The sequence below is a fragment of the Psittacula echo genome (assembly GCF_963264785.1).
Source record: "Psittacula echo genome assembly, chromosome: 32".
Classification (NCBI taxonomy): Eukaryota; Metazoa; Chordata; class Aves; order Psittaciformes; family Psittacidae; genus Psittacula; species Psittacula echo.
In genome coordinates this window covers 250,722-266,285 of record NC_137767.1, presented here as the reverse complement: position 1 = coordinate 266,285, position 15,564 = coordinate 250,722, and the positions used below count along the sequence as shown (strand labels likewise).

The following is a 15,564-nucleotide window of genomic DNA, read 5'->3' as shown; positions in this document are numbered from 1 at the left end:
CACACTTCCCACCCCCCACCCCCCCAACCCCCCACACCCCACCCCCCAACTCCTCCCAGCCCCGCCACCCACCCACCCCAACCACAACACCCCACACCCCCCCACCCCACCCCCACCCACCCCCCACCTCCCATCCCCACCCCCCATACCCCATATCCCATACCCCAACCCCATCCCATATCCCATAACCCCTACCCTATTACCCCATATCCCTTCCCCATACCCCCAACCCCATACCCCCTACCACCCCATCCCATACCCCGTACCCCGTACCCCCTACCCCAACCCCATACCCCATACCCCATACCCCATACCCCATACCCCATACCCCGTTCCCCGTTGCCCACGCCCCGCGCTCTCCCTGCTCCCCGCCAGCGGCACGGCCATCATGCAGGACGGGAACACGATGCGCAACAACTACGGCTGCGACCTGGACGCGCTGGGCACGGGCGCCCGCATCGGGATGATGCGCACGGAGCGCGGGGACCTGCGCTACTTCATCAACGGCACCGACCAGGGCATCGCCTGCTCCGGCCTGCCCGACGGTACCGGGGGACAGCGGGGTGCGGGGGGGTGCAGTGCGGTACAGTGCGGGTACAGTGCGGGTGCAGTGTGGGTACAGTGCGGGTACAGTGGGGTACAGTGCGGGTACAGTGGGGGTACAGTGTGGGTACAGTGCGGGTACAGTGGGGTACAGTGCGGGTACAGTGTGGGTACAGTGTGGGTACAGTGGGGTACAGTGCGGGTACAGTGTGGGTACAGTGCGGGTACAGTGCGGGTACAGTGCGGGTACAGTGTGGGTACAGTGCGGGTACAGTGCGGGTACAGTGCGGGTACAGTGGGGTACAGTGTGGGTACAGTGTGGGTACAGTGTGGGTACAGTGTGGGTACAGTGGGGTACAGTGTGGGTACAGTGCGGGTACAGTGCGGGTACAGTGTGGGTACAGTGCGGGTACAGTGCGGGTACAGTGCGGGTACAGTGTGGGTACAGTGTGGGTATAGTGTGGGTACAGTGTGGGTATAGTGTGGGTACAGTGCGGGTACAGTGCGGGTACAGTGGGTACAGTGCGGGTACAGTGCGGGTACAGTGCGGGTACAGTGGGGTACAGTGTGGGTACAGTGCGGGTATAGTGCGGGTACAGTGCGGGTGTAGTGTGGGTATAGTGTGGGTACAGTGCGGGTACAGTGGGGTACAGTGTGGGTATAGTGTGGGTACAGTGTGGGTACAGTGCGGGTACAGTGGGGTACAGTGGGGTACAGTGTGGGTATAGTGTGGGTACAGTGCGGGTACAGTGCGGGTACAGTGGGGTACAGTGTGGGTACAGTGCGGGTACAGAGCGGGTACAGTGCGGGTACAGTGTGGGTACAGTGCGGGTACAGTGCGGGTACAGTGGGGTACAGTGTGGGTACAGTGTGGGTATAGTTTGGGTACAGTGTGGGTATAGTGTGGGTACAGTGCGGGTACAGTGCGGGTACAGTGGGGTACAGTGCGGGTACAGTGCGGGTACAGTGGGGTACAGTGTGGGTACAGTGCGGGTACAGTGCGGGTACAGTGTGGGTACAGTGCGGGTACAGTGGGGTACAGTGTGGGTATAGTGTGGGTACAGTGTGGGTACAGTGTGGGTACAGTGGGGTACAGTGTGGGTATAGTGTGGGTACAGTGTGGGTACAGTGCCGGTACAGTGGGGTACAGTGTGGGTATAGTGCGGGTACAGTGGGGTACAGTGGGGTACAGTGTGGGTATAGTGTGGGTACAGTGTGGGTACAGTGCGGGTACAGTGGGGTACAGTGTGGGTATAGTGCGGGTACAGTGCGGGTACAGTGGGGTACAGTGTGGGTATAGTGTGGGTACAGTGTGGGTACAGTGCGGGTACAGTGGGTACAGTGTGGGTATAGTGCGGGTACAGTGGGGTACAGTGGGGTACAGTGTGGGTATAGTGTGGGTACAGTGTGGGTACAGTGCGGGTACAGTGGGGTACAGTGTGGGTATAGTGCGGGTACAGTGCGGGTACAGTGGGGTACAGTGTGGGTACAGTGTGGGTACAGAGCGGGTACAGTGCGGGTACAGTGCGGGTACAGTGGGGTACAGTGCGGGTACAGTGTGGGTACAGTGTGGGTACAGTGCGGGTACAGTGTGGGTATAGTGCGGGTACAGTGCGGGTACAGTGGGGTACAGTGCGGGGACAGTGCGGGGACAGTGTGGGTACAGTGCGGGTACAGTGCGGGTGCAGTGTGGGTACAGTGCGGGTGCAGTGTGGGTACAGTGCGGGTACAGTGCGGGGACAGTGTGGGTACAGTGTGGGTACAGTGCGGGTACAGTGCGGGTACAGTGCGGGGACAGTGCGGGTACAGTGCGGGTGCAGTGCGGGTACAGTGCGGGTACAGTGCGGGGACAGTGCGGGTGCAGTGTGGGTACAGTGCAGGGACAGTGCGGGTGCAGTGTGGGTAAAGTGCGGGTACAGTGCGGGGACAGTGCAGATACAGTGTGGGTACAGTGCGGGTACAGTGCGGGGACAGTGTGGGTACAGTGCGGGGACAGTGCGGGGACAGTGCGGGTGCAGTGGGGGTACAGTGTGGGTACAGTGGGGGTACAGTGGGGTGCAGTGTGGGTACAGTGCGGTACAGTGTGCGTAGAGTGGGGTACAGTGGGGTACAGTGTGGGTACAGTGCGGGTACAGTGCGGGTACAGTGCGGGTGCAGTGTGGGTACAGTGCGGGTACAGTGCGGGTACAGTGGGGTGCAGTTCGGGTACAGTGTGGGTACAGTGGGGTACAGTGTGGTGCAGTGCGGGTACAGTGCGGGTACAGTGGGGTGCAGTTCGGGTACACTGTGGGTACAGTGGGGTACAGTGGGGTGCAGTGCGGGTACAGTGCGGGTACAGTGCGGGTGCAGTGTGGGTACAGTGCGGGTACAGTGTGGGTACAGTGCGGGTACAGTGGGGTGCAGTGTGGGTACAGTGCGGGTACAGTGCGGGTACAGTGCGGGTGCAGTGTGGGTACAGTGCGGGTACAGTGCGGGTACAGTGGGGTACAGTGGGGTGCAGTGTGGGTACAGTGTGGGTACAGTGGGGTGCAGTGCGGGTACAGTGTGGGTACAGTGGGGTACAGTGGGGTGCAGTGCGGGTACAGTGCGGGTACAGTGTGGGTACAGTGCGGGTACAGTGGGGTGCAGTGTGGGTACAGTGCGGGTACAGTGTGGGTACAGTGCGGGTACAGTGGGGTGCAGTGTGGGTACAGTGTGGGTACAGTGCGGGTACAGTGGGGTACAGTGGGGTGCAGTGTGGGTACAGTGCGGGTACAGTGTGGGTACAGTGCGGGTACAGTGGGGTGCAGTGTGGGTACAGTGTGGGTACAGTGCGGGTACAGTGCATGTACAGTGGGGTACAGTGTGGGTACAGTGGGGTACAGTGCGGGTACAGTGCAGGTACAGTGTGGGTACAGTGTGGGTACAGTGTGGGTACAGTGTGGGTACAGTGGGGTACAGTGCGGGTACAGTGCGGGTACAGTGTGGTACAGTGTGGGTACAGTGCGGGTACAGTGCGGGTACAGTGTGGGGTACAGTGTGAGTACGGTGTGGGTACAGTGCGGGTACAGTGCGGGTACAGTGTGGGTACAGTGTGAGTACGGTGTGGGTACAGTGCGGGTACAGTGCGGGTACAGTGTGGGTACAGTGTGGGTACAGTGTGGGTACGGTGTGGGTACAGTGCGGGTACAGTGGGGTACAGTGTGGGTACAGTGTGGGTACAGTGGGGTGCAGTGCGGGTACAGTGCGGGTACAGCAGGTTAGAATGGGATACAATGGGATAGGATGGGAGAGAATGGGATATAATTGGATCCAATGGGATCCAATGGGATCAAAAATGGGATACAATGGGTGTATAATGGGATATGATGGGATCTAATGGGATATAATTGGATCCAACGGGATAGAACGCGATACAATGGGATATAATAGGATCCAAGGGGATAAAATGGGATGCAATGGGATACAGTGGGATGGAATGGGATATGATGGGATCTAATGGGATCTAATGGGATCCAATCGGATATAAGGGATGCTATGGGATAAAATGGGGTGCGATGGAATACAAGGGGATGGAATGGGATATGATGGGATCTAATGGGATCTAATGGGACCTAATGGGATCCAATCGGATATAAGGGGATCCAAGGGGATAAAATGGGATGCAATGGGATACAATGGGATGGAATGGGATATGATGGGATCTAATGGGATCTAATGGGACCTAATGGGATCCAATCGGATATAAGGGGATCCAAGGGGATAAAATGGGATGCAATGGGATAAAATGGGATGGAATGGGATATGATGGGGTCTAATGGGATCTAATGGGATCCAATCGGATATAAGGGGATCCAATGGGATAAAATGGGATGGAATGGGATATGATGGGGTCTAATGGGACCTAATGGGATCCAATCGGATATAAGGGGATCCAAGGGGATAAAATGGGATGCAATGGGATACGATGGGTGTACAATGGGGTCAAATGGGATATAACGGGGTACAAGGGGGTACAGCGGGATCGAGTGGGATGTGGGTGTTATGGGTTATTATGGGGTGTTCCTATGGGTTCCTATGGGTCGCTATGGGTCGCTATGGGTCCCGATGGGCTGTGCCGCTGCCCCACAGAGGTCTACGCCGTGGTGGATCTCTATGGGCAGTGCGTGCAGGTGTCCCTCACCGGGGCCTCGGGCCCCACCGACAACAGCCTGGCCCCCAGCACCGGGCCCGACAAGGCCTGCGCCCTCCCCTCGCCAGGTGGGACCCATAGGGGCCTGCGCCCCCCAAGTGCCATTGACCCCCATAGAGCCCTGCGCCCCACAAGTGCCATTGACCCCCATAGAGCCCTGCGCCCCCAAGTGCCATTGACCCCCATAGAGCCCTGCGCCCCACAAGTGCCATTGACCCCATAGAGCCCTGCGCCCCCCAAGTGCCATTGACCCCCATAGAGCCCTGCGCCCCACAAGTGGCCATTGACCCCCATAGAGCCCTGCGCCCCCCAAGTGCCATTGACCCCCATAGAGCCCTGCGCCCCCCAAGTGCCATTGACCCCCCATAGGGCCCTGCGCCCCCCAAGTGCCATTGACCCCCATAGAGCCCTGCGCCCCCCAAGTGCCATTGACCCCCATAGGGCCCCCATTGAATCCCCTATATCCCTTATACCCCCCTATCCCCCCCCATTGACCACCCCCCTCCCCCCCAGCCCCCAATAGGTCTCTATAATCCCCCTTTAACCCCCCATAACCCCCCATAACCCCCCATAACCCCCCCATAACCCCCCATAACCCCCCATAACCCCCCATAACCCCCCCATAACCCCCCATCACCCCCCATAACCCCCATACCCCCCCAGAACCCCCCATAACCCCCATAACCCCCCCATAACCCCCCATAACCCCCCATACCCCCCATAACCCCCCATAAACCCCCCATCACCCCCCATATCCCCCCCATAACCCCCCATACCCCCCATAACCCCCCATAACCCCCATACCCCCCTTTCCCCCCATACCCCCCATAACCCCCATAACCCCCCATACCCCCATAACCCCCCATACCCCCCATCACCCCCCATAACCCCCCCATAACCCCCCCTAACCCCCCTTTCCCCCCCATAACCCCCCCATAACCCCCCATAACCCCCCCATAACCCCCCCATAACCCCCCATCACCCCCCATATCCCCCATAACCCCCCATAACCCCCCATAACCCCCCATAACCCCCCATAACCCCCCCATAACCCCCCATAACCCCCCATAACCCCCCTTTCCCCCCCCATACCCCCCCATAACCCCCATAACCCCCCCTAACCCCCCTTTCCCCCCCATAACCCCCCCATAACCCCCATAACCCCCCATACCCCCCTTTCCCCCCCATAACCCCCCCATAACCCCCCCATAACCCCCCCTAACCCCCCTTTCCCCCCCATAACCCCCCCTAACCCCCCTTACCCCCCCCATAACCCCCCATAACCCCCCCTAACCCCCCATAACCCCCCCATAACCCCCCATAACCCCCCTTTCCCCCCCCATAACCCCCCCTAACCCCCCATAACCCCCCATAACCCCCCATAACCCCCCCATAACCCCCCATAACCCCCCCATAACCCCCCCATAACCCCCCATCACCCCCCATCACCCCCCATCACCCCCCATAACCCCCCCATAACCCCCCCATAACCCCCCTTTCCCCCCCATAACCCCCCCATAACCCCCCATAACCCCCCATAACCCCCCATCACCCCCCATACCCCCCATAACCCCCCATAACCCCCCCATAACCCCCCCATAACCCCCCATCACCCCCCCTAACCCCCCTTTCCCCCCATAACCCCCCCATAACCCCCCCATAACCCCCCATAACCCCCCATAACCCCCCATCACCCCCCATAACCCCCCATAACCCCCCCATAACCCCCCCATAACCCCCCCAACCCCCCTTTCCCCCCCCCATAACCCCCCATAACCCCCCCATAACCCCCCATAACCCCCCATAACCCCCCCATAACCCCCCATAACCCCCCCATAACCCCCCATCACCCCCCATCACCCCCCATCACCCCCCATAACCCCCCCATAACCCCCCCATAACCCCCCTTTCCCCCCCCATAACCCCCCATAACCCCCCATAACCCCCCATAACCCCCCATCACCCCCATAACCCCCCATAACCCCCCCATAACCCCCCCATAACCCCCCCATAACCCCCCATCACCCCCCTAACCCCCCTTTCCCCCCCATAACCCCCCATAACCCCCCCATAACCCCCCCATAACCCCCCATAACCCCCCATAACCCCCATCACCCCCATAACCCCCCATAACCCCCCCATAACCCCCCCATAACCCCCCAACCCCCCTTTCCCCCCCATAACCCCCCATAACCCCCCATAACCCCCCATAACCCCCCATAACCCCCCATAACCCCCCATAACCCCCCCATAACCCCCCCATAACCCCCCATAACCCCCCCATAACCCCCCCATAACCCCCCCATAACCCCCATATCCCCCCATAACCCCCCCATAACCCCCCTAACCCCCCCATAACCCCCCCATTGCCCTCCCCCATTGACCCCCCCTCTCCCCTGCAGCCCCCATGGGTCCCTGCCAGCGCTTCCATGGGCGCTGTGGCCAGAACGTGGCGCTGGCGGCCGAGGGCTGCGGGGCCGCGCGGGTCTCTGGGTACTGCCACGGCCTCGTCTTCAGCCGCAGCCACCTCCGGCCCGGGGAGCTCTTCGAGGTGAATGGGGACGCGGCCCCTTTAAGGGGCGGGGCTTCCGCGGGGACACGCCCCCTGCTGGGGGGAGCCGGCCAATGGGGTTGGGTCTTATCCTTATATGGTCAATGGGGCGCTGCCGCTTTAAGGGGAGGGGAAGGGCTTCAATGGGGACACGACCCCTGCTGGGGGGAGCCGGCCAAGGGGGTTGGGTCTTATCCTTATATGGTCAATGGGGACGCGGCCCCTTTAAGGGGCGGGGCTTCCGCGGGGACACGCCCCCTGCTGGGGGGAGCCGGCCAAGGGGGTTGGGTCTTATCCTTATATGGTCAATGGGGCGCTGCTGCTTTAAGGGGAGGGGTTTAATGGGGACACGCCCCCTGGTGGGAGGAGGCAGCCAATGGGGTTGGGTCTTATCCTTATATGGTCAATGGGGCGCTGCCGCTTTAAGGGGAGGGGCTTCAATGGGGACACGACCCCTGGTGGGAGGAGGCGGCCAATGGGGTTGGGTCTTATCCTTATATGGTCAAAAGGACGCTGCTGCTTTAAGGGGAGGGGTTTAATGGGGACACGCCCCCTGGTGGGAGGAGGCAGCCAATGGGGTTGGGTCTTATCCTTATATGGTCAATGGGGCGCTGCCGCTTTAAGGGGAGGGGAGGGGTTTAATGGGGACACGCCCCCTAGGGGAGGAGCCGGCCAATGGGGTTGGGTCTTATCCTTATATGGTCAATGGGGCGCTGCCGCTTTAAAGGGGAGGGGAGAGGCTTCAATGGGGACACGCCCCCTGCTGGGGGGAGCCGGCCAATGGGGTTGGGTCTTATCCTTATATGGTCAATGGGGCGCTGCCGCTTTAAAGGGGAGGGGAGGGGTTTAATGGGGACACGCCCCCTGGTGGGGGGAGCCGGCCAAGGGGGTTGGGTCTTATCCTTATATGGTCAATGGGGCGCTGCCGCTTTAAGGGGAGGGGAGGAGCTTCAATGGGACACGCCCCCTGTGTCCCCCTCTACCCCCTATAGGTCCCGTTCCATGCCCATAGCGGCTCCCTAGGGGGCGCCGTAACCCTCCCCTATAGCCCCTATAGGTCCTGTTCCATCCCCATAGCGGCTCCCTAGGGGGCGCCGTAACCCTCCCCTATAGCCCCTATAGGTCCCGTTCCATCCCCATAGCGGCTCCATGGGGGGCGCCGTAACCCTCCCCTATAGCCCCTATAGGTCCCGTTCCATCCCCATAGCGGCTCCATGGGGGGCGCCGTAACTCTCCCCTATAGCCCCTATAGGTCCCGTTCCATCCCCATAGCGGCTCCCTAGGGGGCGCTGTAACCCTCCCCTATAGCCCCTATAGGTCCCGTTCCATCCCCATAGCGGCTCCCTAGGGGGCGCCACAACCCTCCCCTATAGCCCCTATAGGTCCCGTTCCATCCCCATAGCGGCTCCATGGGGGGCGCCGTAACCCTCCCCTATAGCCCCTATAGGTCCCGTTCCATCCCCATAGCGGCTCCCTAGGGGGCGCCGTAACCCTCCCCTATAGCCCCTATAGGTCCCGTTCCATCCCCATAGCGGCTCCCTAAGGGGCGCCACAACCCTCCCCTATAGCCCCTATAGGTCCCGTTCCATGCCCATAGCGGCTCCCTAGGGGGCGCCGTAACCCTCCCCTATAGCCCCTATAGGTCCCGTTCCATGCCCATAGCGGCTCCCTAGGGGGCGCCGTAACCCTCCCCTATAGCCCCTATAGGTCCCGTTCCATCCCCATAGCGGCTCCCTAGGGGGCGCCGTACCCCTCCCCTATAGCCCCTATAGGTCCCGTTCCATCCCCATAGCGGCTCCCTAGGGGGCGCCACAACCCTCCCCTATAGCCCCTATAGGTCCCGTTCCATCCCCATAGCGGCTCCCTAGGGGGCGCCGTAACCCTCCCCTATAGCCCCTATAGGTCCCGTTCCATCCCCATAGCGGCTCCCTAGGGGGCGCCGTAACCCTCCCCTATAGCCCCTATAGGTCCCGTTCCATGCCCATAGCGGCTCCCTAGGGGCGCCGTAACCCTCCCCTATAGCCCCTATAGGTCCCGTTCCATGCCTATAGCGGCTCCCTAGGGGGCGCCGTAACCCTCCCCTATAGCCCCTATAGGTCCCGTTCCATGCCCATAGCGGCTCCCTAGGGGGCGCCGTAACCCTCCCCTATAGCCCCTATAGGTCCCGTTCCATCCCCATAGCGGCTCCCTAGGGGGCGCCGTAACCCTCCCCTATAGCCCCTATAGGTCCCGTTCCATCCCCATAGCGGCTCCCTAGGGGGCGCCACAACCCTCCCCTATAGCCCTATAGGTCCCGTTCCATCCCCATAGCGGCTCCCTAGGGGGCGCCGTAACCCTCCCCTATAGCCCCTATAGGTCCCGTTCCATCCCCATAGCGGCTCCCTAGGGGGCGCCACAACCCGTCCCTATAGCCCCTATAGGTCCCGTTCCATCCCCATAGCGGCTCCCTAGGGGGCGCCACAACCCTCCCCTATAGCCCCTATAGGTCCCGTTCCATGCCCCCGGGCAGGTTCGCATCGAGGCCCTGGACGAGCGCTGGGCGGGCTCGGTTCGGGTCGGGCTCACGGCGCTGCCGCCGGGCCAAGGCCCCCCCGCGGGGCCGGCGCTGCCGCCGTCGCTGCTGGAGCTGCCCGCGGCCCACACGTGGGTGGTGGCCGGGGCCGAGGTGCGGCGGGAAGGGAGCCGGACCCGCGAGAACTACGGGGTCTCCCTGGACAGGCTGGGGGTGAGCAGGGGCCCGGGGGGGGTCTGTAGGGGGGATATAGGGGGGGTTCTATAGGGGATCTATGGGGGGTTCTATAGGGGATCTATGGGGGGGTCTATAGGGGGATCTATGGGGGGTTCTATAGGGGATCTATGGGGGGTTCTATAGGGGATCTATGGGGGGGTCTGTAGGGGATCTATGGGGGGGTCTGTAGGGGATCTATGGGGGGGTCTGTAGGGGGGATCTATGGGGGGTTCTATAGGAGATCTATGGGGGGTTCTATAGGGGATCTATGGGGGGTTCTATAGGAGATCTATGGGGGGTTCTATAGGGGATCTATGGGGGGGTCTGTAGGGGATCTATGGGGGGTCTGTAGGGGATCTATGGGGGGGTCTATAGGAGATCTATGGGGGGGTCTATAGGGGATCTATGGGGGGTTTCTATAGGGGATCTATGGGGGGGTCTATAAGGGATCTATGGGGGGGTCTTTAGGGGATCTATGGGGGGATCTATGGGGGGGTCAATAGGGGATCTATTGGGGGGGTTCTATAGGGGATCTATGGGGGGGTCTATAGGGGATCTATGGGGGTCTATAGGAGATCTATGGGGGGGTCTATAGGGGATCTATGGGGGGTCTATAGGAGATCTATGGGGGGGTCTGTAGGGGATCTATGGGGGGTTCTATAGGAGATCTATGGGGGGGTCTATAGGAGATCTATGGGGGGGTCTATAGGGGATCTATGGGGGGTTCTATAGGAGATCTATGGGGGGGTCTGTAGGGGATCTATGGGGGGGTCTGTAGGGGATCTATGGGGGGGTCTATAGGAGATCTATGGGGGTTCTGTAGGGGATCTATGGGGGGGTCTGTAGGGGATCTATGGGGGGGTCTATAGGAGATCTATGGGGGGTTCTATAGGAGATCTATGGGGGGTTCTATAGGGGATCTATGGGGGGGTCTATAGGAGATCTATGGGGGGTTCTATAGGGGATCTATGGGGGGTCTGTAGGGGATCTATGGGGGGGTCTGTAGGGGATCTATGGGGGGGTCTATAGGAGATCTATGGGGGGTTCTATAGGGGATCTATGGGGGGGTCTATAGGGGATCTATGGGGGGGGTCTGTAGGGGATCTATGGGGGGGTCTATAGGGGATCTATGCGGGGGGTCTGTAGGGGATCTATGGGGGGGTCTATAGGGGATCTATGCGGGGGGTCTGTAGGGGATCTATGGGGGGGTCTATAGGGGATCTATGCGGGGGGTCTGTAGGGGATCTATGGGGGGGTCTATAGGGGATCTATGGGGGTTTCTATAGGGGATCTAGGGGGATCCAGGGTTCCGTGGGGCTCTGTGTGTCCCTCTGGGGCTCTATGGGTCTCTGTGGGGCAGGTCGGGAACCGGGTCGGGGTTCGCCGTGGGGCCGATGACTCCATGCACATCCTGGTCGACGGCGAGGACATGGGGCCGGCCGCCACCGGCGTCGCCAAGGTAACGGCGGCCACGCCCCCCTTCAGCCACGCCCACAACGAGGCCACGCCCCCATGCCCATTTAAGGCCACGGCCCCTTTGTGGCCCCGCCCCCTCCGAGGCCACGCCCCCCCCCCCCCCCCGGTTGTCTCCCCCCTGTGCAGGGGTTTCGGTGCCACCAGGGCCTCTGTGACGTCACTTCCTGTTCGGGGGGGGGGGGGGGGCAGTGGTTGTGATGCCACCGTGCTCTCTGATGTCACTTCCGGGGGGGGGTGCTTGATTGTGACGTCACAATGCTCCGTGACCTCACTTCCTGTTTGAGGCGCTTTATGACGTCACAATGCTCCGTGACCTCACTTCCTGTCCGAGGCGCTTTATGACGTCACAATGTTCCGTGACCTCACTTCCTGTTCGAGGAGCTTTATGACGTCACAATGCTCCGTGACCTCACTTCCTGTTCGAGGCGCTTTATGACGTCACAATGCTCCGTGACCTCACTTCCTGTTCGAGGAGCTTTATGACGTCACAATGCTCCGTGACCTCACTTCCTGTTGGAGGAGCTTTATGACGTCACAATGCTCCGTGACCTCACTTCCTGTTTGAGGCGCTTTATGACGTCACAATGCTCCGTGACCTCACTTCCTGTCCGAGGCGCTTTATGACGTCACAATGCTCCGTGACCTCACTTCCTGTCCGAGGCGCTTTATGACGTCACAATGCTCCGTGACCTCACTTCCTGTCCGAGGCGCTTTATGACGTCACAAAAGCCCCGCGACCTCACTTCCCCTTGGGGGAGGGGCACGGTTTCGACACCGCAGCGGGGTTGGGGGGGGGAAGGGGCGGTGCCACGGGCCATGACGTCGGCGATGACGTCACCGATGACGACATCCCCCCCCCAGAACGCGCACGTGGCCCTGGACCTGTACGGGCGGGTGACGGCCGTGAGCATCGTCAGCGCCGGGGGGGGAGGGGCGGGGGGCGAGGGCGGGGGGGGCAGCGCCGGCCCCTCCCCCACCCCCAGCCCCTCCCCCAGCCCCAGCCCCTCCCCCACCGCCAGCGCCGCCCCCAGCGTGAGTGAGCCCCGCCCATTGATCCCCATTGAACCCCATTGATCCCCACTGAGCCCCATTGAACCCCATTGAGCCCCATTGAACCCCATTGACCCCCATTGACCCCCATTGATACCCATTGACCCCCGTTGACCCCCATTGAGCCCCATTGATCCCCCATTGATCCCCATTGAACCCCACTGAGCCCCATTGACCCCCATTGAGCCCCATTGACCCCCATTGAACCCCACTGAGCCCCATTGATCCCCATTGAGCCCCGTTGACCCCCATTGAACCCCACTGAGCCCCATTGATCCCCATTGACCCCATTGAACCCCACTGAGCCCCATTGACCCCCATTGAGCCCCATTGATCCCCCATTGACCCCCATTGACCCCCACTGACCCCCATTGATCCCCATTGACCCCCATTGATCCCCACTGAGCCCCATTGACCCCCATTGAGCCCCATTGACCCCCATTGACCCCCATTGATCCCCATTGAGCCCCATTGAGCCCCATTGATCCCCATTGACCCCCACTGACCCCCATTGACCCCCATTGACCCCCATTGATCCCCATTGACCCCCATTGATCCCCATTGAGCCCCATTGACCCCCATTGATCCCCATTGACCCCCATTGACCCCCATTGACCCCCATTGATCCCCATTGAACCCCACTGACCCCCATTGATCCCCATTGACCCCCACTGACCCCCATTGATCCCCATTGATCCCCACTGACCCCCATTGATCCCCATTGACCCCCACTGACCCCCATTGAGCCCCATTGATCCCCACTGACCCCCATTGACCCCCACTGACCCCCCCTCCCATTACCCCCCCCCCCCCCCCCCAAAAGGCCCCCCCCACCTTCCTGCCCCGCCACGGCCGCAACATCCTGCTCTCGAACGGCAACCGCACGGCCACGCGCGTCGCCAGCTACAACCAGGGCCTGGTGCTGCTGGCCCAGCCCCTGCCCCCCGGGCGCCTCTTCCAGGTGGGCGCCGTGACGTCAGCGTGACGTCAGCGTGACGTCATCACCCCCCCCCCCCACACCCCCGAGCCATTGGGGGGGGGGCATTGGGGGGGTGGCGTTGGGGGGGTGGCATTGGGGGGGGTGGCATTGGGGGGGTGGCATTGGGGGGGTGGCATTGGGGGGATGGCATTGGGGGGTGGCATTGGGGGGATGGCATTGGGGGGGTGGCATTGGGGGGGTGGCATTGGGGGGGTGGCATTGGGGGGGTGGCATTGGGGGGGTGGCATTGGGGGGTGGCATTGGGGGGGTGGCATTGGGGGGGGTGGCGTTGGGGGGGTGGCATTGGGGGGGTGGCATTGGGGGGGTGGCGTTGGGGGGGTGGCATTGGGGGGTGGCATTGGGGGGGTGGCATTGGGGGGGTGGCATTGGGGGGGTGGCGTTGGGGGGGTGGCGTTGGGGGGGGTGGCGTTGGGGGGGTGGCGTTGGGGGGTGGCGTTGGGGGGGTGGCGTTGGGGGGTGGCGTTGGGGGGTGGCATTGGGGGGGTGGCATTGGGGGGGTGATGATGTCATTGGGGGGATGATGTCATTGGGGGGGGGATGACGTCATTGGGGGGATGATGTCATTGGGGAGGGGATGACGTCATTGGGGGTGACGTCATGGTGCCGACGTCACGGTGGCGCCACAATGGCGGCGTCACGGTGTCACGCCGCCATCACCCCCTCGTGAGGCCTCGCGCTGACGTCACGACATTGTCTGACGATGACGTCACGCTGGTGACGTCACGACATTGACGATGACGTCACGCTGGTGACGTCACGACATTGTCTCACGATGACGTCACGCTGGTGACGTCACGACATTGTCTGACGATGACGTCACGCTGATGACGTCACGACATTGTCTGACGATGACGTCACGCTGGTGACGTCACGACATTGTCTCACGATGACGTCACGCTGGTGACGTCACGACATTGTCTGACGATGACGCCACGCTGATGACGTCACGACATTGTCTGACGATGACGTCACGCTGATGACGTCACGACATTGTCTCACGATGACGTCACGCTGATGACGTCACGACATTGTCTGACGATGACGTCACGCTGATGACGTCACGACATTGTCTGACGATGACGTCACGCTGGTGACGTCACGACATTGTCTCACGATGACGTCACGCTGATGACGTCACGACATTGTCTGACGATGACGCCACGCTGGTGACGTCACGACATTGTCTGACGATGACGCCACGCTGGTGACGTCACGCTGATGACGTCACGACATTGTCTGACGATGACGCCACGCTGGTGACGCCATGCTGATGACGTCACGACATTGTCTGACGATGACGCCACGCTGATGACGTCACGCTGATGACGTCACGCTGGCCCCGCCCCCAGGTCCGCATCGACGCCCTGGACCCGCACTGGAGCTCGTCGCTGACCCTGGGGGTCTCCGGGGCGCCCCCCCCCGGGCGCTGCCCCCTCCCCTCCTGCGCCGCCGCCCTCCGGCGCCCGGCCTGGCTCCTGCACGGGGACGGGGTCTTCCTCAATGGCGGCAAGGTAACGGCGCCGCCCCACAGGGACCCAGAGGGACCCCACAGAGAGACCATAGGGACCCATAGGGACCCATAGAGACCCACAGGGACCCATAGGGACCCCATAGAGACCCACAGGGACCCATAGGGACCCCATAGAGACCCACAGGGACCCAGAGGGACCCCATAGAGAGACCATAGGGACCCATAGGGACCCCATAGAGACCCACAGGGACCCAGAGGGACCCCATAGAGAGACCATAGGGACCCATAGGGACCCCATAGAGACCCACAGGGACCCCATAGAGACCCACAGAGACCCACAGGGACCCATAGGGACCCCATAGAGACCCACAGAGACCCACAGGGACCCATAGGGACCCATAGAGACCCACAGGGACCCATAGAGACCCACAGAGACCCCATAGAGAGACCATAGAGACCCATAGAGACCCATAGAGACCCATAGAGACCCAGAGGGACCCATAGAGCCCCAGAGGGACCCATAGAGTCCCATAGGGACCCATAGGGACCCACAGGGACCCCGTAGAGGCCCCAT

General features: G+C 61.8%; 1 protein-coding gene across 1 annotated transcript in view; it reads left to right on the top strand.

The window, feature by feature from the left end:
• Positions 1-15,564, top strand: part of NEURL4 (neuralized E3 ubiquitin protein ligase 4) — a 74,860-nt gene that overhangs the window by 46,697 nt on the left and 12,599 nt on the right. Inside the window, 8 exon segments of the mRNA XM_080636395.1 lie at positions 376-545; positions 4,654-4,782; positions 7,117-7,265; positions 9,775-9,990; positions 11,354-11,452; positions 12,331-12,501; positions 13,343-13,480; positions 14,869-15,030. Of these exon segments, the coding sequence (XP_080492521.1) occupies positions 376-545; positions 4,654-4,782; positions 7,117-7,265; positions 9,775-9,990; positions 11,354-11,452; positions 12,331-12,501; positions 13,343-13,480; positions 14,869-15,030 (1,234 nt within the window).